This window comes from Acomys minous (genome assembly GCF_964271855.1).
Source record: "Acomys minous genome assembly, chromosome: 1".
Taxonomy (NCBI): Eukaryota; Metazoa; Chordata; class Mammalia; order Rodentia; family Muridae; genus Acomys; species Acomys minous.
In genome coordinates this window covers 89,425,502-89,450,578 of record NC_140483.1, presented here as the reverse complement: position 1 = coordinate 89,450,578, position 25,077 = coordinate 89,425,502, and the positions used below count along the sequence as shown (strand labels likewise).

The 25,077-nt window shown below is 45.7% G+C and overlaps 1 protein-coding gene across 1 annotated transcript in view; it reads left to right on the top strand.

Annotated features, from left to right (window-relative positions):
• Positions 1-25,077, top strand: part of MOB3B (MOB kinase activator 3B) — a 181,230-nt gene that overhangs the window by 120,542 nt on the left and 35,611 nt on the right. The window contains exon 3 of the mRNA XM_084778398.1: positions 24,521-24,723. Coding sequence (XP_084634524.1) covers positions 24,521-24,723 — 203 coding nt within the window. The remainder of the gene's footprint in view (positions 1-24,520; positions 24,724-25,077) is intronic.

The following is a 25,077-nucleotide window of genomic DNA, read 5'->3' as shown; positions in this document are numbered from 1 at the left end:
CTGCTTCTACCTGCATGCACACATGTGTACACCCATGTGAACAACGTGATGAAATGTGCAAGGGCTTGTGGAGAGAGAGAGAGAGAGAGAGAGAATTGCTGAAAGACAGGTAGTGGCATTACTTGGGTTTTATTTTAGAATGTTGTTTTCGGTTATGTGTTTGAGGCAGGATCTCACTAAGTAGACCAGGCTAGCCTCAAAGTCACAGCGTCCCACCTGCCTCTGGCTCCAGTGGAATAGATGCAGACCCAGCAACATCCCTTACTCTGAATAAAACATATTCACCCAATGTCATCCAGTGAGCACAGTGCAGTTTGCAGACTTACCCACCTGGGCTGTGATAACAAGTTCCATAGGTAGAGTGACAATACCACAGATTTCTCTTTCACAGTCCTGGAGACTGGAACCCCAAAATCAGGTGCCAGAATAAATCCTACAAGTTGCAGGTTGCCTTCTCCCTGTGTTTTCACATGGTGACAACAGGGAGGGTATTCCCTTGCCCAAGACCCTCTCACAAAGTGGCAGTATTCCATTCAGGAGGGCTCCACCTCATGAGCCAAACACCACTGTCAAAAGTTGTCCTCCGCCCCCCTCCTCTCCCCCCTCCCTGACCCTCAACCTACTGCTACCAAGTCCTAGGGGTTACAATTTCCAGACAGCAATTTAGTGGATGCATGAACATTCACACACCACAGCCTCTGACACCTGAAAGTGAGTGGCACACACTATTCTATGTCCAAGTGCTGACTTACATTCTACACCCCTGTCCCCACCACCACCACTACCAGCTGTCTCATGTGGGAAGAAGTGTTTGAGCGACATTAGCATCGTTTGGCAAAGAGCTAATATTAGCAATTAGAATTTGAAGTCGTTATGACTGTTCCTTCCATTTCTGTTCCTGCTTTTCTGCTTTTATCTTCTCCTTTCTCTTCTCTCTTCCTTTCTCCTTTCTTCTCTTTTCGCTGCATGAAAACTGAAGCGGTCTCCAGGCTTAAGGGAGAAAGCCTGTGTAGAGCACAAACCATGCATTTTTTTTCCTCTTTCTACTCTTGGTTGAAAAAAAAAAAAGCAAGTACGTTCAATTTATTGATAACTAGTCGTCTGTGGCAAGCATTGTGGTAGCGTTGTATGTACACCAATGAACAAGAGACGCATGGTCCTTAGCTTGTTAATCCCTACAGACAGCTGGAGGAGTCTAAGAACAACAAGTAAGCTAGAAAACAGACAGCAGGTATCTAGTGATGAGGAATTTGGGGACAACCATCCGAGTATAACCACAAAGAAGTGGAGGTGGAACACTATACTTCCGGAGAGTGGTCACAGGACAGAGCACTATACTTCCGAAGAGTGGTCACAGGATGGAGCACTATACTTCCAAGAGTAGTCACAGGTATCACAACCTAAGGCCTGAGGAGGGGATCATGGATTGTACAAAAAACTAGAAAGAAATGTTTACCCTGGTGTATTCAGTAGGAACAAGAAGGACAACGCGTGAGCATGGACACTTTAAGCAGAGGCCAGGCCCATCAAGCTCAGCTTGGGTCTAGAATGCAGAGCTGAGCTGATCACTGCTGCACCCCAGAGCCTGGAGTCCAGGAAGTGCGAGGTCCTCAGAGCGCTTCGGGGGAGCGCCGCTAGCCTAAGGACTGTCGTTTACAACGCTAACACCAGGCTTCATAGGGCATGGTAAAGGTAATAGTTCTTAAGATGATGACTCATGTCATTGTGAAGAGAATTAATTAGAAATTGTCAAGAACCAAGAGAGGTGATTTGGAAGAGATTCTTCTTGGTGGTCAGAGGAGGGCACGGACAGAAGAGAAGAGAGGAGGCACTTCGCATAGGCTTGAGAGCTGGCAGTAATAGGATCTGCCTGCAGGTAGATGCGACGGTATAGAGAGACGTGGAGCCAGGTGTGCTGACTCTGGACTATGATACCCACACATGGAAAGTTGAGGCAGGAGGATTGCCCTGAGTTCAAAGCCAGCCTAGGGTACCCAGTGAGACTAAAACAGAAGTAGAGGACATTGCCTAGGCTTCTAGCTTGGGCAACAGGAGAGGTTATCAAGGCATCTGCTGAGAAATGGGATGCTGGGTCGCAAGCATAGCAGAGAGGAAGGGAAATAAACCAGATGGTTTTAGACAGGTGTGTGTGAAGAGCAACTGTAGGTCCAGGGCCTAGTATGAATGCGTGCTTCAGCGAGTGAATTAAAGACGCTGATGGCAGTAGCTCAGCTGGTCGTGGCTCAGCCGAGAATTACATCGGCGTTTGAGGACCATGGCAGGCTTTCAGTCTCCAGAAAGTGTCCTGGAATAAACCCCTGCACTCCAGAAGTGGCGTCCTGCACAAACTGTTTCAGAAGTAGGTGGAGCACTTTTGGAGGCCCTAGACATGCAGCCTGAAGTGAGAGTTCCTGTGGGCTCATGGCACGGCCTTTGTTTTTTGTTGTAAGATTATCTGTGTCTTAGTTAAGGTGCTCTGCTGCTGTAATAAAAACACCATGTCTAAGAGTCACTTGGGGCTGGCTGGAGAGATGGCTCAGTAGTTAAAAGCACTGCCTGTTCGTCCAAAAGTCCTGAGTTCAATTCCCAGAAACCACATGGTGGCTCACCACCATCTATAATGAGATCAAGTGTCTTCTTCTGGTGTGAAGGTGTATATGCAGTCAGGACACTGTATACACCAGAGAGAGAGGGATGAGGGAGAAAGAGGGTGCAACTTGGGGAGGGAGGGTTTGTTTCAGTTTAATCCTTGTATCTTAATCACCTTAATCATCTTTGAGGGAATCAAGGCGGGAACCTGGAGGCGGGAACTGGTGCAGTGGGCATGGAAGAGTGCTGCTTACTGGCTTGCTCCTCCTGACTTGCTCAGTCTGGTTTTTGTTGTTGTTTTGTTTTGTTTTTTAAACACCCAGGACAACCAGCTCAGGAATGCCATTGCCTACTGTAAGATGGGCTTTTCCCTGTTAATCATCAATAAAGAAAATACACCACAGGCTTGTTCACAGGCCGACCTGTAGAGGGCACTTTCTCAGTTGAGGCTCCCTTTTCCAAGGTGTATCAAGTTGACATAAAGCTAGCCAGCAGAATTTGTTTGTTTGCTGGTGTTTGTTTGTTCCTTTATTTATTTTACCTGCGTACATACATACACACATACATACATACATACATACATACATACATACATACATACATCTTTGTCTGTGTGTGTATATGTATGGGTTTCTGCAGAGACCAGAAGAGGGTGTCAGACTCCCCCAGAGCTGAAGTGGCTGGGCACTGCTTGACGCGGGTGGGAAGAACTGAACTCCTGATCCTCTGAAGGAATAGTGTATGCTTTTAATGGACAAGCCACCCCCACCACACCCCAGCCCCCATCCTCCCCCGCCCCACCCCCCGCCCCCATGATAGTATTTAGTGAAAGACTAGCACAGGATTTCGTGCTGTCGTGTGCTATAGCTGGACTCACCAGGTGCTGTAACGTCTTCCCTAGTAATGGCCTGGCTTTACAAACATCCCCTGAGAAGCATCACCCACAGCTGCCTGGTGCATACCCAGGGGCCCCATCAGCATGGTAGCCTTCAAAGTCCTTCCTTATTTAATACACTGTCTTTTACCCTCTCAAAGTGGACTTCCAAGGAGAATTCCGAGCCTCTTAAAATGTTAATCCAGGTCAGCAATTAACCCTATAAAGACCTTCTGGTGATAGCATCTCTGTGTTTAAATGTTCACATCAACATTGCTAAAGGGGGAAACTACATCCTGCAGGGGGAAGAGAATGACGGGAGAATCTGGTGAAAGGTCATGCTAACAGTGAGAGCTGGAGCAACACACACACGCACGCACGCACGCACGCACGCACGCACACACACACACGTTCATATTGCATGTATGAATATGACACACACTCACATTAGACTATGAGTACCTCAAAAAGATGAACTCATAGCCCTCACTATGACTCTGGAAATGTTGCCATCACATCTTGCAGATGAGGCGGCTGAGGAACCATGAGTTACTCACGGTCACACAGGTAGTTAGGTAAGTGGCAGAGCTGTTTCCGGTCTTGGCTCTTAATGCTTCTGTGTTTCCAAAGGAGGGGTAGGTATCTGGTGAGAGAGAATATGGAGTGGGGGCTATGGCAGCCTACTAAGATGCATTCTTAAACATACTTAAGAATTTATGCTGAACATTGGCAGCGCACATCTTTAATCCCAGCACTTAGGAGGCAGAGGCAGGTCGATTGCTGTGAGTTCGAGGCCAGCCTGGTCTACAAGGGGAGTTCAGGACAGCCAACAAAAAACAAATAAAAACAAACAAAAAAAAGAAAGAAAGAAAGAAGGGAAGAAAGAAAGAAAAAGAAAAGAAAAGAAAAAAGAATTTATAATATCCTTTCAATAAGCATTTTTTTCAGTGGAAATTTCCCGTAGAAAACTGGCCATGGTGGCACAAGCCTTTACCTAGCACTTGGGAGATGGACATAGGAGAACCATGAGTTCCAGGTCAGCCTCAGCTGCACGATGAGTTTGAAACCAGCCTGGCTAGATAAAAATCAGAGGCGGGAGGAGAAAGGGGAAAGGAAGGAGGGGGAGGAGGGAAGGAGGAAGAGAGGAAAGAAATAAAGAAACAAAGAAAGAGGAGGGAAAAAGGAAAGCCCATAGAATTGTACAAATCATGGTACCCATTGGTTAAAAAATAGTTCAAATGAAGGGTTATTCATTTCCTCATTCACTTTTCTTTCATTGTCTTTCTTTTTTTATTTTAGTTTTTCGAGACAGGGTTTCTCTGTGTAGCCCTGGCTGTCCTGGACTCACTTTGTAGACCAGGCTGGCCTCGAACTCACAGCGATCCACCTGTCTCTGCCTCCCAAGTGCTGGGATTAAAGGCGTGCGCCATCACCACCCGGCTTCTTTCATTGTCTTTAATGGTGGCATCCAAGTTCAGTTTTTGTTAGCAAGCACATTTAGTCTAGAGATTTTCATTAAATGACAATGATTCCTTTCCCCTGGTTTGTAATCATGGTTTTGGTACCCAGAAGCAACTTTGTCACATTTTGCTGTTGCTTTCAGATTGTGGAGAAGCCAACACAAGCATCTGTCTTGTGGCAGCCACAGGCAGCTGTGAAATTACAGGTGTGTTAAGTTTACAAGGCTGGGTAGGTAGGGAAGAGAGCTCCCACGTTCCCCCCACGCCACCCCCTGTGACCAGGAGTGAGACGGCAGAGGTGAACCCAGATGAGGGACGAGACAAGTTGTGAGCTGATACACTGTCTGCTGCCTTGGCCCCTGGAAAAGATACACCGGTGTCTTCCTTCAAAAAGGAATTCCTGTAGCTAATAAAGTACCCATGGAATTCAGGCTGACTGAGCCTTCGGGCCCATCAGGAGCGTGATGACAATCGGTTCAGGGCTGCGTGTGACCCCTGTGTGCAACACACATAGATTTGAAATTCCTTTGAAAAGAGCTTCCATGTGGTGAATCTCTGGCAAGGATAGACATTGCTGGTATTTATACATTCTAGCATCTGAAAAGAAATACATTCTTCACCCTGCTTTTGAGAAGGATGGAAGCGCCCTGGGAGAAGTAGCTCCTTCCCTTTGTTTTAGCTCCCAGTTTGACAAGCATTACATCCCGGGCCTGGCGCCCACAGGGAACAACTGCTGTTATCAGACATTTCCTCTGCCGCCGTTGAATGATTCTCCTCTGATGTGTCTATAGGAATGGCAAGATTGCTAAAATGGCTAAATGAATCAGGTATTTATCACAACGCTACTAAAAATGACTTACCACAACAACGTGACGCAAGCCATGACTGAACGCGTGCCTGCCTTTCCTTTTCTCTAGAGCTTCCCTCAGTAGGAACAGTGGGCGTCAGTGTTCTGCAGTCAATACATACATTAAGAGAGCATTCACCCAGTGTCCCAAGTGAGGTGGTAATAGGCAAGCACCCCAACATTGGACTCGCCCTTGGATGCCACCATGCTGCGAGTATACGCATGCTTGAGGAAAGGCGACAGGGTGGATGAGCCATGTGCTTCTCGCACGTGTTTATGAGGACACCCAGATATCCAGGGCTCATGGTGTTCAAACCTCCCCAGACGTGCCCGAGAACCTTCTTCATTTGCCATGTGTAGGCCACAGGGCACCCTTTTCTGGGACGTTTGATGGGCATCACCCACCCCTTAGACTGCCAGGCTTTGATCCCTGCAGCTGCAAGTAGGTGCTTGAGGAAGTGCCAGGCCTGGCCAGCTCTTGTGCTTGCTCAAAAGGGTTCAGACAGCAATTAACTCTAAGTGTGTTCCCTGTGCCAGAACCCATTAGGACAATCAATACTGGCATCTGTCTTTGCATGCTTAATAAGAGCCTTGTTCCTGCGCCTGTCCTGCAGCAGCAAATGCCTTCAAAATCTCCCAAGGGCTTTTGCAGACGTCAATAAATTAAGTGCCCCGGCAGCACTCTGCACAAGGTAACACAGAGAATAGACTTGGGCTGCTTAAATCAGGGAGAGGTAGCAGAGAGAGCAGGGAGAGGACCACACACTTCCAACACCTCAGCACTCCCTGCACCTTGGGAGCCCCCTTAAGTACCGTTGTGAACCCTGAAGAGTAGAGTTTTAAAGCCATCGTTCCACCCTCGCTTACCCCCTTTGTTTGATTGTCACTGTGGCTCATGACTCCTAGCCCTGGGCCTGACCCTTCAGCAGACACACTGGAGGAACCATCTCTCACTACAGAGTCACATTTTTCAGGTCTAATCACGACTTGGGAGAGCAAGGTTCAGGGACTTCTCCAGCCTGTCTTTTCTCAGCTCAGGTAGGAGGAGCCAAGAAGCTGTCAGTCTGAGTCAACATAAAGGAACTCATAATATGCGTTGATTTATTAGGTGTTTTTTTGTCTGCCTGAAGCTATGGGCGTGGAGGGGAGAGGAGGCAGGGCTTGGCTCAGATCTCCTGATGTCCTTCTTAGCTTCTGGGAGGAAGAGCGAATCAGGGCCCTAGGGATGGCTGACTTGAGCACGCTCTGTATTACAGTGCACCTGGGGCCTTAGCCAGAAAAGTGTAGAAAGAGAATTGGCCTCCGTCTGAAGCAAACGCTTGTCCTACACAGCTGTGTGAGTGACTTGGCTCTGTTCTTCTCTCTTGATTTTTATTTTTGTTTTTGCTGCTTCTTTTCTTACTCGCCATATTTGAAACAACCCAGAACAATCCAGGAATTGACCTAGTCCTCTGCCACAGCAACAATAACAAATAATATCATGTATAGAGCCAAAGAGCCCCAGAAGGCTGAAATCGTGTGCTCAGGGCTCCAAAGCTAGAATGAGGATGACAGAATTATCAGCACAAGGCGTGTGTGTGTGTGTGTGTGTGTGTGTGTGTGTGCGTGTGTGTCCCCACATGCGTGTCTGTGTCCATGTATATGTGCATATGTTTATGTTCACGTGTATGTACATATGTATGTGTGCATGTGTGTGTACACGTGTGTGCAGGTGACAGGGTATGCATGCATGTGGAGGACAAGAGTCGAGTCTGGTGTCTTCCTCAATATTTGTTTGTGTTGTCTTGTTTTCTAAGAAAGTGTCTCCTTTGCATTCAGATTACAGACATGTGCACCTGTTTTTGGTTTTTGTTTGTTTCTCGTGTGATTTCTAGAGATCGAACTCAAGTCCCCATGCTTGCATAGCAAGCACTTACCAGCTGAGCTATCTCCCTCAGGCCCAAGAACCCAGAGCTTTTCCACTCCAATGGAACACACACAAAACCCACCCTCACAGTTGAATATTAGTCTTTCAGAGTCCTGAACATTCGGACCAACACCTGACAAGCAATCCTCTTTGATAGTTATTAAGTCAGGCATTGATGTAAGGGACCCAGATTCCCCCAAGACCTCTGCCATCCACATCTGGCATGGCTTATGTCTCAGGAAGTCCCTTGGCAGAATTTCAGGGTCTCACAGAGTCCTTGTCAGACCCCAGAGTGAGCAGGAAACAGAGACAACTTCTCAGTCTGTTGACAGACCTGGAGGTTAGCCCGAGGACCCTAGACTCAGAGAGGACTCTAGCCCTAGGGAAGGCGGTTAGCAATCCTTGAGTGGCCATGGGCTGGGTGGCAATACTGAAAGGCCACAGCCGCCCACTTAAGTTCCAGAGTCATAGGATGATTGGTCTGTCCGTACCTAAGATAGGTCTATTTGTAGCCTTGGCCAAGGAGTGGCAAAGTTGACTCTGTTAGCTTGAGCACTGGTTGTTGATAGACCCGAGGCAGAAAAGAGGATCCCCACCCCCACTCCCGGTTCAGCATCTTCTCAGTGCTTTAAAAAAGGGCCTGAGGCAAACTGATCCAACCACAGCCCTGGTCTGACAAGTGAAGAACCAGAAAGAGAAGTTAACTGAGTTTGGTGAAATCTCACCAGACGATAAGCCTAGGAGAGGCTTTCTCCCTCAGCTTCTAGCTGGAAACAGGTGATTGTAGCTATGCTTTACTCATAGCTTAAGTTTAACTCCCTTGGACTGTGTGAAAAAGTGAAGGTGCCTTTTGTAACTAGTTTGTCTCTTCTGGGCTTGCTCAACGGAGAGGAGGGGAAGGGAGATAGAGTTGGGGAAGGAGGGAGAAAGAAGGCGAGGAAGGGGGGAGGGGAGAGAGAGGGATGAGAGAAGACCAGAAGGGTTGCACTGCTCCCACCACTTTCCCCACGATCAGCTTCCTTAAGAGCCTTGGTGTTTGGGGCATTTGACCCAAAAGTCTCCATTGGCTTCAGTACGTGTGATAAAGAAATCTCATCTCTTTGTTTGTGCTTGGTTGGCCTCAAGAGAAGAAGCAAGGACATATTTGATTGAAAAGGGCTGTGCACTAAAATGTCGCTCCTAGTGAGTCCTCTAGACCACACCGTGGGTGAGAATTTGGACACAACATGCAAGGTATAGGGATTGACCTTGCCTCCCCCCTCCACCAAGGCCTGGAGGGTTCTATTGAATTAGCACATTGAGAGTTTCGCTGGGGTTAATGTTTTAGCCGTTCTGTCAATACACTTAATGACGTTTTGTTAAACTATTGCATGACAGAATAAAACTAATTTTAGCAAGGAAATTTGGCTTTTAAATGAAGGGACAACATTAAGAATTACCCTGATGCAGCCAGGTAGGTGGCAGTAGTCCGCGCCTTTAACCCCAGCACTTGGGAAGCAGAGGCAATTGGATCTCTGTGTTCAAGGCCAGCCTGGTCTACAGAATGAGTTCCAGGACAGGCAAGGCTACTCAGAGAAACCCTTTCTCAGAAAACCACACAGACACACACAGACACACACACACACACACACACACACACACACACACACACACACACAGAGAGAGAGAGAGAGAGACAGACAGACAGACAGACAGACAGACAGACAGACAGACAAACAGAGAGAATATTACCCTGGTGTGTACTTTGGACTCTACTGAAAAGTTTAAACTAAAAATGTACACATGCACATAACACACATCAAAAATGAAACCAAAACATCAAGAAACCAACAAGACCAAACAGAAACACAAAAAAGAAATGCTTTGAGGATCCTCACACTCTTTCAGCTGCCCCAGGTCTAAGAGTCCGTTGGGGACTCCTGTTATCTGGGAGAACAGCTGCTGGCAGTTTCTGCTCACAGTGTGTCGTGGGTATGACACTTTGGAGGAGCCTGTATAGTTGGTAGGAAAGATCTACAGCCAGGCAATCAGCATCCCAGCCTCGCATTTCTGGTACTTGTGACATAACCCTGGATGGGAAACTTCTCTATCATTTCTTCCTCCTCAAATTGGAGAGCATAACAGCGCCTCCTTAGGGCAGGGTCCTTGGGAGGAATTCGTAGCTAGCTGGCTCTGATTCATAGTCAGCACTCCATAGATGCTGTTATCACTAACATGGACAACATAGGGCCTTAGCATTCTGGAGTTGAAAGAGACCCAAACATCTCCTAGTGCCACACTGGATTCCCCAAAGGCGCTTTTTAAAGCCTTAAATCCCAACCTGTATCCTAAGACCCAGAGACTCCAAGGTCTGGAAATCTACCCTGTTCCAGTCTCCCTCTGAACACCTCCTGGCATGAGGCGATCAGGGTCACCTCGTGGAATGCACCCTGTTTGGACACCTACAGCATCTGTATTGGCCAAAGAAGAAGAGGCTAGCCTCTAGCCAGAGGAGACAGAACAGAGCACCGCAAAGCAAACAAGCTTAGCGGCATCTTGAGATGCACTGTAGTGCCTGTCAGCTTCATGACTTTGGACAAGTGGGTTGATGTTTTATTCTCCTGTCATCTTCCAAGTGGTCCCCTTTCAGATATTTAGTCCTCGTCCATCCAGCGTTCTCCTAGTCTCCCTATGTAACAAACTTCAATTCCCTTTGCATTTTGGTCACGTGCAGCTCTCTGTTCCTACCCAGTCGTATGAGACCCAGAGACACAGGATTCCCAGGTGTGATATTTGCACCAGAGAGAAAACTTGATAAGGGCTGGGAAACTAAAACAAAAACCAAGATTTTAATTCACCCTTATGAGTACAGTCAAGGAAAATTGTCAGAGACTGAAAGGATCATTCAGCCAATCTGTGTAAGTAACTGTTAAATCTGCATCATGGGTTTGCAATGACTCATTGCTCAAAGGATATTCAACACTCACAATATAATCAATATTAAATATAGAAAGGTAAAAAGTGAATATGAGAGTTTAATCTTATTTTTTTAAACTATACATATGTATAAATATGAATATATACATTTACATGTGTGGTGTGTGTGGTTTGTACGTAGGTGTGTGTACACATACTTACCACAAAAAGATCAGAAGGAAAATACTGCTCAGTAGCTGTTTCCTGGTGCTACTATGGATAGTAATGAAATTTATACTTGTTGGCATTTTCTGGTGTTTTCGTAATATTATTATTGGGCTGGAGAGATGGCTCAGAGGTTAAGGGCACCGACTACTCTTCCAGAGGTCCTGAGTTCAATTCCCAGCAAACACATGGTGGCTCACAACCATATATAATGTGATCTGATGCCTTCTTCTGACCTGCAGGTATACATGCTGGCAGAGCACTGTATACATAGTAATCAATAAATCTTTAAAAAATAATATTGTTGTTGTTTGTAGAATAAGAAAATAATTTAGGTCAAGCATGGTAGCACATGCCTTTCATCCTAGCACTTGTGAGGGCTATATAGTCTTCAGATGATCATAGTATATAATAATAATAATGTTTTATTTATTAACTATTATTATTATTATTATTATTATTATTATTATTATTTAGGCAGTTACCTACTTTAATAAACATGTGTTCTGCAAAAAAAAAGTCTGTAAAGCAAATTATAGATTTGTAAGTGGGAAAATTTCTCAGAGAATTGGAAACATTTTTAAATTACTAGTTATGGTTGCAAAGGATTGCTGCTATGCTTTTGGACTCAAAGGTTCGGGGAAACTTCCTAGGAACTGAGCAAGGAGCATAGAGCAAGAAGGCTTTGACTACACATACAGGTTCCCTCGGTGAGGAGACAGAAGGGCATGTAAAGTGAGGTGGGGACTCTTTTTCTTCCCTCCAGTGAATACACGTGGCTAACAGTGTTTCTGTGAGACATCGCAAAGCATTATTACAGGTTAATATATCTCACATCAGATACACCGTATCCGAGGAGATGCAGGTGCCCAGTGCATATAAGCAGGCAGTAAGAAAGTCCACCATATGTTAACTAGGGAAGGCGTCAGCAAATGGTTCCTATGTTGAAAAACACCAAGCCGTGTTTCCCTTCATCAGCCTTAGGAATATGCCCATGATCTTCGGAGTTGCTGTCAGAAATCAAACAAATGTCACCTTTGCATAAATGGGTCAAATACAGTGTGAGAAAACGGGGCGGCCCCCTAAGAACCAAGTGGTGCTTCAGAGAAGTGAAAATGTGGCGTGCATGGAGGTGCTGTGACTAGGGTAGTGATTTCCAGCAGGGGTTTTGCTTTGAGCTTCAATCACAGCTAGGCTGCTGGACTAGCCTAAAAGAGCAGGTGGGAAGTCAGTGGGCACCGTCCTGAGATGTCCTCATAGAAGACAGAGACCCTCCTTACCTGTGCGTCTCAAGAAAGGGCCTGCCGCCTGCTACCATCTATTTATAACCAAGGGCATTGCTTCCTTTTAAAGGCTTCAGGCTAGTAGCTCAGTGGTAGAGCATTGTCTAGCATATGCCGTGCCCAGGGTTCAACACCTTGGAGCCAGAAGAAGAGGAAGAGGAGGAAGGAGCTGGAGAGATGGCTTAGCAGTTAGGAGAGCTTCCTGTTCTCCCAAAGGGCCTGAGTTCAGTTCTCAGCATCCACACAGGACACATAACAACAGCCTATTATAACTCTAGATCCAGCAGTACAGTGCCCTCCACAGGCACCTGCAGCCACATGAATGTACATAGATGCAAACACATATGTACATAGATATAACTGTGGGGGAGGGGGAGATGGAGACAGAGAGAGAGCTCCGTAGTGGAGGGTATATTGCACTTTCAGAGGGCCTAAGTTAAATCTCAACGTTCACATCAGGTGACTTACGGCCCCCTGTAACTCCAGCTCCAAGGAATGGACGGGACTGCCCAGGTGTGTATAACATCTCTGTGTGGAGGAACAGGTTTGGATGGGCTGTTGCTGTGTCGCTAAGTCAGTTCCCAGTTGTTCCTGGTCTTCTGAAGGAAGCCAGCATTCTTGACCTTTGTGTCATGGCTTTCTTTTCCTTGAGTGTTGGCAACACTTCAACAGTATGGCATCCAAAGTAAACACACCCGCTGGCTAACCGTGGCCAGCTGCCTTCAACATCTTACTCTGTGTTCCTCTAGTATTCAGTCCTGAGGAGCAAGTGCTTTGGTCACCTGGCTCCTTTCATCTCTCCTCACATCCCCGTTTCCTGAACCCTCAGGCTTTCCTCAAAAGTCATGTGTCATGGGGAACCCTCAAAATTGACATAACAAATTTATTTCAGCCACAGTTTTGAAAAACTATTGACAGATCCTTTATTGGGGATGAAGTAAATTTTAACGTGTTGCTTTGGGTTTTGAGAGGTGGCGGGGGGTGGGGGGTGGGGAAGGTGTCATTTGGACAATGGATATTTTGGAGTGAGCCAGCTCTGGGTTGAAATCCCAGTTCCGTGCCAGTGTCCCCCGAGCAAGTGACATAGTCTCTCTGTTCAAAACATTATGCAGTCAGAGACAAGCTATCTCAGTGCTGCACTCGGAAGGGGCATGCTCTTAGTTTCATATTCTTCTGTCATCCACTAGGAATCCTGGGTCAGTGGGTCTCAACCTTCCTAATGCTGCAGCCCTTTCATACACTTCCTCGTGTGGTGGTGACACCCAACCATAAAATTATTTCATTGCTACTTCCTAACTGTAATTTTAATACTATTATGCATCATAATGTAAATATCTGATATGTGACCCCTCAGGATGAAAATCACTGTTCTGGGTAATTATATTTTATGTACAAGGGCATAAACTCATAGCTCCTGGAATCCACCATATATTTTTAACCTATAAGGTGTTTTTAAAATGTATATGGAGCAGTTTTAGACCTATAGAAAGGTTACAAAGGGTAGGACCAAGCATCCTATACGCCTTGTGTCAGGTTTTTCATATTATCATATCTTCCAGGAATCCATCACGTATTTGCCACAACTGAAGACCCGCACTGCACTCTCCATTTGAAGTTTGCTAGTGGTCCCTAATACCCCTTTTCTGCTCCTAGATTCTACCCAGCTACCAGTTACATTTGTCAGCTCATTTCTTTAGACACCTCTGAGCTATGATGCCCCTAGTACAAAACTCTGGCAAGAAATCGAGCTAAGCCCAGAGGTTGGAAGGAGGCTGGAGAATCGTAGCTCCAAACGGTTGCAGCATAGCCCACCAACTGTAGCATCTCCAGATGAACCTCTGGGACCAGAAAGACTTCACATTGAACAGCTTTGAGTTCACCTTGGAGGAAGGACGCTAGTTGCCTTGGAGTTTTATACAGACTGATTCCTCGGTTATATTTGCACATTAGGGAGGTCCCCTCCCCCGCCCCCACCTGCCAGGTGGAGAGAGGAGAGCTGCACTAATAAAAATGAGGTTGGTCCAACAAGAAGCAGTGCTGGTGCCATGGGGACAGGCCTACCATCCCTGCCCCAAACTACCGAGGAGATAACCCTCCCTTTTCTTTCCTCCTTCCTCCCTTTTTTCTTAATTGCTTTTATTGTCCGCCCCTAAGGAACACTGTGCTTTAGTTTCCTTGGGTCTTCTCTGGTCCTGCTTCTGCCTCTGTGTCCATTCTATGATAGCTGAGAACAGAGGCTGCTAGCCTAGAGCTGTGGGGGGAGGAGCAGCCTGTGGTAGCTGAGTAACACATAGTATTTACAGTCGCTCTTTGTGTGGCTGAAACAGTACTTTCTATGCCTGGAAAATGGCATGTCTGAACGGATTAATAATCTGTTTAGAACATATAATCACATGTTAGTCTTTTCCTTTTCTTTTGCTCCAACCACTGTGAGAGACTGGAGGGCAACACAAAGGTGCTGGGGCAGGGCTGAGGAAGAGAGGCGAAGAGGAGAGGGGTAGCCAGTTTATTTCTAACCATTTGCAGCTGTCAGCTTGTTTGGGGACTCTCTCTCTCTCTCTCTCTCTCTCTCTCTCTCTTTCTTTCTTTCTTTCTTTTTAGGCAGAGGAACAAAGTCCTCCTACACGCAAATGTTTTCTTTGGCACAGCGAACAGACACTTTCTTGAGGGTGCATCGACATAATACAAAACATCTGCCGAAAGAAATCCGCTCTCTGCAGCTGACTGCGCCTCCTCGGCATCCCGGAGAGAGCGCCAGGGCTTCCGCGATGCAGGTTTTCAGGAGGCAGGGCAATGTGGCTGGGTGGGAAGGAGGAAGAAAGTAAACAAGAAAGAGAAGGGAGTGTATATTCCTTTTAAGAAGCATCTGTGTTCGTTTTTTACCCCCACTTGGGATCCAACTGCATCGTGTCTTGCGAGAACTCTGGAGAAAGTGTGCTCTCAGCCCCGCTGCCAGACGTCTGTTTCCTTTCCTCACGTGTGTGGGATATTGTTTTTATTCATGACCTATTGAGAATGGGTGATTTTTATTTTTATTTTTATTTTTTTTTATGACTTGTAGAGGGATTTTCACATGCACACTCCTATTTCTGGACTCCAAAGGCAAAAAAGGACAGCACCAAGGCCCTCAGATCTGTGGGACAGCTTAAAGGAGAAATGTGGACATTTCCAGTTGTTGTGACTGACACGTGATCGGGGTCCCTGAAGGGCTGACTGGGATGTTAGCTATCCCCTCCCCCCCCCCACCCCCCATATCAGTGTTCTTCCAAACTGGTTTTACAGAGAAGTCTTTGCCCTTTGAGGAAAGGACACCTTCGCCTCTCCTGTTTCATTTGTTTCCCTTGACACCAGCTCAGCTGTGACAAAGAAGAGCTGGTCCTGTTCGCTCTTTACTTTCTGCATGTCTGCCTGCACTGAGTTTCAGCCACACATCAGTGTCACCATTCCTCAGCTGAGGATACTGACTGAGGCTCCTGGGAGTTATAATAGCAAACCTGGCCCAGGGTGGCCAGAGTGGAATTTCCACAGCTGGAGTCTGACTCAGGTATGATCCATGCCAAAGCCAGGGATGTCTAACCAGTGCCCTTAGTCCTGGCACTTAGGTTTGGGGGAAATAAGAGCCAGACTACCCTTTGCCACCTTCATCTGCTAACAAGTTTGTTTCTTCGATCCTGCCAATTGGATTGGAATCTAAGGAGCCATGAGAGATCTGTAAAGCTTTCCAACAAGGTGGAAGGAGACAGCCTCTAGAATTCACAGACTTGAATCCAGACCCTTTGCATTTCTTACAAGCCCTGGAAGCTCTGTCAGCCCTGAGCTGGGTCTTTCCCTTTCTGAATTTTGATGTCAGTGTCAGCTGCTGGCAGAGGAGCTCCGCCCTAGCCCGGAGCAGTCTAAACAAGTATTTCATACCCTTCCTGCCCAGGCTCTATGCTGGGCAGTAAGGAATCATTGGTGAGGCAGACTGACACAGACCCGGCCCTTTTGTGGGGCATAGTCCCAAAGCATTTTTCCAAAGCCCCAAAGCCCTCCCTATTCCAAAGGATTTGGAATAGCTGTACCTGCAGAGCCCAGGGTACAGCCCTGCACCCATCACAGGCCAGAGTCTAATCGCCAAATGTTGGCTTTTCTCACCAGGGGAAGATAGCTCACAAACTCCCTTTATGTCTTGTCCAGTTTGGAGCCTTCTGTCTTCTCTCTCTCTCTCTCTCTCTCTCTCTCTCTCTCTCTCTCTCTCTCTCTCTCTCTTCCTTCCTTCCCTCTCAAGCTCCTCCCCCCCCCCCATCTATATGACAGGATAAGAAAAATCACACAAGCCACATAAACAAATTGTTTTTCTTTAGGAGTGTCTGAAAAGGAAATATTCATGAGCATTTGAGGGCCTAGCGGAAGGGAGAAAAGAGGAAAGAAAAGGCAAGCAGGAAAAAAATGGGTTAAAGCTCAGAAATTACTGGAATTTTTATTTAATTTTCTTTGGGGGAGAAAGGAGATTTACTGAGTCAGAGATGAAAGGCAGGTCTGCACAGTTATAATCTGTGCTAGGTTTAGCTCTCTTGCTGAATGTGGTCTGGAGATCAGAACGCTGTGGTTAGACAATTCATAAACTCAGCACGGCTTCTGTCAGATGCTGGCTCTTGACAGAGCACCAAGACCTCGGGAGCAGCAGCCAGGGCTGAGGAGCTGTCTCATCAGCACGCAGCCCGCAGTCTCACCTCACCCTTACCCCAATTCCCTGGCCTGCCTCCTACCCAGCCTGGAACAAATCCCTACCGGAACCTCATGAGTGAGCACCTTGGAGGCAGACTTCTGCCCAGGCATGTTGGAATCTGAGCTCATCCCAGTCCTACTTTGGGGGTCACTAATTCTGGTTTCAGTAGTGGCCCACTGGCAATGTCCAAGCCACACCACATGGCCCAAGGGCATCCAAGTCCTGGGTTTTCTGTCCGTCACCCCTTTGTAGATCACTCATCTGAAGACGTTTTCTTCTTGGAATCTTAAAATTTCCCAGCTTTAATCTGAGAGCCACAGGATGTGAGATGGTCTGGATAGGATAGAGTAAGGCGTGCTGTTGAGCCTCAGTAATCAACTGTAAATCACTTAGAGACCGGCTGGTCAAAGGTGGTTTTCTATTTCGATTCTTATCTACCTGTCTAGGTTGATGGTCTTGCATTTGTCTGGGTCACAATAAAACTAGTCAAAGTTTTACTCCAAACACCTAAGCTGTGCAGTGTGCAGCAGTGAGCACTGCTGTTAGCACTGTAATGAGGTGTGCAGTGTGCAGCAGTGAGCACTGCTGTTAGCACTGTAGTGAGGCGTGCAGTGTGCAGCAGTGAGCACTGCTGTTAGCACTGTAGTGAGGCGTGCAGTGTGCAGCAGTGAGCACTGCTGTTACTACTGTAGTGGGGCGTGCAGTGTGCAACACTGAGGACTGTGTTAGCACTGTCCTGAGACATGGCCCCTGCTTCCCTTAGTAGGAGACCTATGTGGAGACTGAGCTGCCTATTGGCTACATCTGGGTGTGGGGCCTAGCTCCTCTCCATGAATGGTCCTTGTTTGGTGCATCAGTCTCCACCAGCCCTCTTGGGCCCAGATCTGTTGGCCCTGTTGGTCTTGTGGAGCTACTATGCCCTCCAGGTCCTTCTATCCCCCCACTCATCCCTAGGCCTCCCTATGCTCTGCCCAAAGTCTGGCTGTGAGACTCAGCTTCTGCTTTGATGCTCTGCTGGATGGAGTCTTTCAGAGGACGTCTATGGTAGGCTCCCGTCCTGTCCACTCTCTTCAACTGCTTCCGGTGTCTATTCTATGTGCCGTTCTGAATAAGAGCTAAGTATCCTCCCCAGGATCCTCCTTGTTATTTAACTGCTTTAGGTCTGAGTCTTGTAGTGTGGTTATTCTGTCCTATGTGGCTAATATCCACTTATAAGTGAGTATATACTGTGTGTGTCCTTCTGGGTCTGGGTTTCTTCACTCAGGATGATTTTTTCCAGATCCATCCATTTGCCTAAAATTTTCTGGGAAAAGATCTTCATCAACTGTATATCTGACAAAAGGCTAATATCCAAAATATATAAAGAACTCAAGAAATTAACCATCAACAAATCAAATAATCCAATTTAAAAACTGGGTACAGAGCTAAAAAGAACAGGAGAATATCCGATGGCCGAGAAGCACTTAAAGAAATGCTCGATGTCCTTAGCCACCAGAGAAATGCAAATCAGGACAACTCTGAGATTCCATCTGATACCTATCTGAATGGCTAAGATTAAAAACTCAAGTGACAACACATGCTGGTGAGAATGTGGAGAAAGGGGAACACTTCTCCATTGCTGGTGGGACTGCAAACTTGTACAACTACATTGGAAATCAATCTGGTGCTTTCTCAGGAAATTGGGAACAATTCTACCTCAACCCCCAGCTATACCACTCCTGGGAATATACTCGAAAGCTGCTCCACCGTACAACAAGGACATTTGCTCAACTATGTTCATAGCAGCTTTATTCGTAATAGCCAGAATGTGGAAACAACCTAGACACCCCTCAACAGAAGAATGGATAAAGAAACTAGGGTATATTTACACGATACCTTTCTGATTGAGGCCAATGACAGAAGCTTATCTTTCCCCACCTGGAAACCTAGATTGAAAGAACAATAAATAGAGTTAATGATTAAGGGAAAGGACTTTCAGAGTCTTTCCTCCTACCCTACAGGCTAGATAAAAGTGTTGTTCATTACAAAGTTCTCCTTCCATCTTCCCAAGGCGATGAACAACCTCTTGTGTTGAGAGGATACCAGGACTGTCAAAAGCTCTTATCTCTGCTGTGGGCTTTCTCTCTGGATCCCCACATCACTGAAATAAAGCTCCCTTCCCTTCTCCACCAGAGTTGCCCCGCTTGTCCCAGCCAGTTTTAAAAAGTAGAACTAAGGTACGAAAGGTTGCCTCTGTTCATAGAACTAATCTCAATGCAGGGCGTACACATGAAAAAGCTCACGGACAATACACAAGGTGGACTGCAACGCAGTGCTTAGTTGAGAACCCGTCACTCTCTGTTCTTCCAAGTTCAGAATGAATATGTTGATGCCTTAATGATCTTCCTGACAATAAAAGTGCAGGAAGACTCCAGTCTCGAGTACATGATAAACCGTGAACACTTTCTTTCTTAGGCTTGGAGATAGGGTTTGAAAAGAAAGAAAGAAGGAGGAATATAGAAATATATAGGGATGATAGGACAAAAAGTAGATTATTGAACCTACTCCTCAACTTAAGGTCTTGATTGTTACTCAGGGGGCTATTTTTTAATTCATTGGTATAGAATTTTATATATTGATGCAGAATAAGTTTAATTTTGGTACATTGGTATAGAATTCAGATTTAAGATTATTCTTCACACACGTTATATTTCTACTCTAGTATGAGGTATTGTACCCATACAACTCAATTATAATACAAGGTTTACTTCCAATAATTTGAAAGTGCTATTGCAGGTTGCTTAGGATAATTAGGTAATACAAGTTAGTTGTTAGTTGATCAAATCATGGTTATGTCATTTACTAGTCTATTTTTACCACAAGAATATACATCCTAGGTTTAGCAGATAGATGTGATTCTATGGATAAATATGGTAAAATTAGATAATGTCTTCAAAAAACTCAGAGACCTACAGAATATGGCATTTAAAAATATTTGTATTGTTTTTAAAAGTCTTTGACAAAGAGGCAGGCTAACTCTTGCCAACATGCAGCCTACCTCAAAGAAGATGATGAGCATCAATGAACCTCCTTATGGAGTTGGCTTCCAATGTGGTAAACTAGCCACTGGTTTCAGCCACAGACACAATTCTGCCTAAAAGTGGGCAAGCCTGGATGCAGGCAGAGTCAACGGCCAAACTCTACCTAGACAGGGTAAGCAAGTCCTCGATAGTTCCTGCCTCACAAATATGTTTGTCAGATATACTGGGCCAGAAAGCTGAAGATGATGCTCCAACGGTATGGAGAATTTTAGGTGACTATTCAGGCAGCAAACTGTCTCTGTCATCTCTTCTCATTTGGGAAGCTGCACTTCCTGTCTACTCAGGTAATTAATTTTATTCCATCTCAAGTCTCTGATGACGTTAAAAACCAGATAGTTTAGTTTTACAATGAAGCTTAGTTGTTTAGGGATTAAGATGTTTTTAGGTCTAGATAGGTGTTTTAAGTTGACAAATGAGCTATGATAGGTAGTGATTTACATTCAGAACTTTAGACTCACCAAGATAGGGAAGATGTTTTCTCCAAGGTTGCCAAATACAAATAGCCAAAACACTATGAATGCAACATTTATATAATTCTTGACTGTTTCATGGTTCTTTTTGCTATATGTAGTTTATTGTATATATGTGTAATAATATAAATGTATATGTAAAAAAGTTTAAAAAACAAAATAAAGTACAAACAATTGGTTATGCCGACAGTTCACAATTCCATATGTATTTATATTTAATCCTCCCAACCATGTCTTAAACTGAGGATAGTATTAACATATACTTGTGTTTCTGGATGACATGGCTGATGTTTAAAGCAGCTAGACCCTTGGTATATGGCAACATTATTATTAGGTGGTAATACTAGAAATGATAACTAAAAGATCTGGTAGCCAGCTATAGGTAACACCAGTGGGCACTATAGGGAAAGGGGGATCCCAGGGCCTAATAGATGTTCTGCCATGTGTATTCTAAGATCTTCACATGTTGTAAGCCTACAAAGACAGCGCTTTATAATTGACCTCACAACGCTAAGAATCTCCTAGGATTGGTGATTTTAAAAATATATTTAGAGAAAGCCTAAAACAGAGGCATCGTGAGTCTCACATCTACAAGAGAAGCATAAGACACAGAAGGAGCAGCTTAACTCTGGCCCTAATGGGGGAGCAGTGATGCCGTGTAGACCACATAGCCTGCTCTCTGTCAAACCCAGCCACACTCAGTCCCCATGGGTGCAGGCTGACATTGTGGTCAGACAGCACCCATTTGATAATCTGGTAGCCTTTTCATTTCTCCTGCTGCTGGAATCAGGAAAAAATGTATATTTTAATATTACATAATTTGTTTATATATTATATTATATATAAAATCTCCAAGCAGAGACATTTTTCTAGGTCTTTCTGAAAGTGACACGAGAGAAGTGAAGTGTTTGTTGCAGTCATCAGTTCCCTGCTGCTATGAAGCATCCAGTAACAGGAGGAGATTATAGGCTCTGGACCAAATATCTATGTTCTTATAAATAATGTGTAATGTGGCTTGGGATAGATGCTTTGCTGGGCTAAGATCCTGATAAATGATTTTAACAGCTAAAACGATGATGATGACAGTGACGACGAGGAGGAGGATGAAGAATACCACTGTTCAGGGTATCACTGGATTAAATGATATCATCAATGTATATATCAAGTCCCACCCATACGTTCCTCCTCTTTGGCTGTTTAATGGAATTGAATGCTTGAACTATACAAGATGTACAACTTCAGAGTCTACAATTAGGATGGTCCTATGAGGCCTTGACAGCTGAGGGTTCTCCCGTTTCATTTCTTCTTCTATAGAAAGTTTATGTAACTAACCTGCCCATCTAAAAGTCGGAAGAAAAGGAAGAGTGGGCTCACATGATGTTCAAACTATCTAAATGGTTCTAAAAACATTATAATCAAATTTGGCTTTTCCAAATCTCTGTGGTTTTCCTATTCTCAATCTCACCCTGAGACAAGGCTTCATCTTTAGCCTACCTGAGGACTTCTGGGAATTCCAGCCCCTCTAGTGCTTGGCTTGCAGGGTTGAGTTGAAGTGCCCACTGTGGGCTCACACTGAGCTCATCTTGGATTGAACTGTTTTTCTTTTCTGCTTTTGGAGAATAAAGTACATGAAAGAAAAGAAATGGTGAAAGTCTGACCTGATTCTGCATCCAAAACCAAGAGATTGTGAGCCTGGGGTCCTACCTGCTGGACTTGGATGCCGAGCCTGGGGTCCTACCTGATGGGGACTTAGGTTAGCATCCTTGAAGATGGTCTAGGACTAGACTTTACCTCCTCTGAAGTGAGCATGTGGGGTGTGGGGACTGAGCTGTAAGGACTAGAAGAATGTCACAGCATACACCCTGACAGCTGATCATGACCTCCCTTCAGACTATATCCAAGGATATAAAAGGTGAAGAAATTGGAGAGAGTCTCCTCCTCAGACAAGACAGAACTTGCTGCTGGAGGCCTGCAGACTGCCCTCCCTCAGCCTCACAGGGCTTCACCGTGCTGGGTGCACTGAGCTTTAGAGTCAGAGCAGTGAGGTCTAGAGCCTTCTATTTGTCAGCGAGTTTATGTTGGGTAACTACTTACATTTACTTACTCATCTTTAAAATGAAAACAATTATGTAAAGACCACTCCACAGATTCAGTTACTTGGTCTACTCAGAGTGTGTGGCATTATCTCTAAAACACAGTAAGTCCCAGGCTTTTACCCTTCACCCCAGGTCCATGGTCTTCTGCCGGGGCAAGAGAAGCGCACAGTTTCTCCCCATTAACTATCAGATAGATGCTCTGTTCCTAGGAATGTCTGACGCTGTGGAATTTTTTTCCCTCACCCTCACACTTCATTTGTTTGTTTGTGGCCCTGTGCTGTTGACGAGTAAATTTCTATTTCTTCTTTTTTTCTTTTTCTTTTTTTTTCTTTAAAATTTTATTTTATTTATTTTTTATATTATTGAGGAGTAAATTTCAAGTTCTTCATTATGCTGAGCAGTTCAGGGGTGTCTCTAACCCAGGCCCACCGGTGAGTCAAACTGCAAAGGTACCTGTCCTTTGGATTATAGAATTTGGCTTGTTCATTTGAAATCGCAGCTCTACTGCTGTGTGAAACTATTAGCCCGGACTTCAGAGCCTCTGTGTCCCTCAACTGAGAAGTGGGGATGACGGAAGTACTTCACAACCAAACTGTAAAGATTCAGCCTTCTACAGCTCACCTCGCTTGTCTTAGAGCACAGGCGAGATGTGCAGGACACTCGGGCCTTTTGGAAGATCCTGGAACCCTTCTCAACAGTCAGTGGTGGTTTCCCTCCTGCACCAGGGAAAGCCCGAAAGCCAAAGTGGCTGCCCCGACCCTGTCCTTCCCCTAATTTACCTCATCTCTAGATCCCAGCATCTGCTGTCCTACCGTCCAGGAAGTATGCTGTACCCATAGTCTCCCTGGGTTTGTTCAACGTGTTGACTTTAACTTTTCAGAAAAGCTGGTGTCCGTGCAGGGACCTAGAGAGGCAGTGCCCATCACAGCCGACAGGCAGACATATTCCATCTCTCCTATTCTGCCCTGGAGGGGAGAAGAGACCAGGAGATTTCCCTGACAGAACAGCTCACAGCAGATAACTACCCCAGGTTCCTGTGATGCTGAGAACAACAAACTCCCAGGCTCCTGAGGACCTGGGGTGTGCCCACGCCACCTCTACAGTGGGCCGGAAGCTGGACTGGGAAGTTTTCCTTTTAACCCCAGCTGGATGCTTCTGACCTTACTGTGCAGAGAGATGGGGCCAGCCCCATTTGTGAGCTTCTGCTATGTTCTTAGGCGCTATAGGAAGATCTTACACATAGCGACACCCTCCCTTCCCTGCAAGGAGAGCCTTGTGCTGACCCCTCCTTTACAGGTGACAGGTCAAAGGTTAAATAACTGGCCCTCGTCATACAGATGGGGAAGAGGCAGAACAGGAACTCAAACAAAGTCTGTTTAACTTTGATATCCATTACAACTGGCTTCCTAATGAAAGCGGGGTAATTGTTGAGAGTTGAAGTAGCTTTTCAGAGGGAGGGGGCAGTGGGCTTACCTTTCTGCTGCTTGGAGCCAGCTGGGAACTGTGGGCATCAGACAGGACATTTGAGTGACTCTCCCAGCCACCCGCCCTTTCCCTGTCGTGAAATCATAACCCTTCGATTCCTACCTGCCCCCAGAGAGATGGAGCAAAGTGAGTGGAGCAAACGGAGTCTGAATTTGCCCACCTTGGAGACCACACCTCAGGAAATGCTTTCAATCAAAATTTGCAAATGGGCAGCTTTGTGGGATGAGTCCAGTGCAGAGAGACGCTTTGTTTTAGCAGTAGGAATTTTTCAAGACGTCAAATTAATTATTTAACCTTTTAAAAAGGCAGCAGAGGGGTTTACACAGTACTCTAATTTTCCAAAATTACCTGGAGAAATACAATGTTATGATAACACTGAGCCTCCTTCATCCCCCTCTGGGCACTGGTGGCTGGAGTCTAGCAGCCATCAGTGCTTTTTAATCTGTGACAGTCCTTTTCCCCTCAGGTCCTGCGTGGCAAGCAGTACCACTTTCCCATCCCCCACCACAGCATTCGCTTGCCTCCATTTTCTTCTTATCTTAGAGGTAAGAGGAAAAGATCCTCCTAAGTGGCTTCATGCCTTTTTCTTTTTGTTCCTCCAGGCGTTCCCTTCCCGAAGAATTTCCTTCAGATCTGCAAGAAGATCCTGTGCCGCCTTTTCCGGGTCTTCGTCCACGTCTACATCCACCACTTTGACCGCGTCATCGTGATGGGTGCAGAGGCTCACGTCAACACCTGCTACAAACACTTCTATTACTTCGTTACAGAGATGAACCTCATAGACCGCAAGGAGCTAGAGCCCTTGGTAAGTGCCTCAGCAGTGTGTCGCCAGCCGCTGTCTAATGAAATACACAGTGTATACTAATATATGTAAGGATGAAAGTGCCCTCTAGCTAAAATTAGGAGGGAGCTGCAGAAATGGACAGAGGTCAGTGGTCAGCGAAGGACCAGGGTGTGCCAAAATATCCACTGTAACCAGATGAAGTATCTTAAGTTGCTCTCCAGGAAGTCACATCATGTGGATTGGGCCAGGGAAGGTGGCTTTAATGCTCTGAGAGCATCTACTCACGCCTTAGAGACAACTTCTTTGAGCCACCGCTATCAGTCAGCTATGGTCAGTAAATGAACACGTAGCACCTGCTGTATGTGGGCTGCGAGG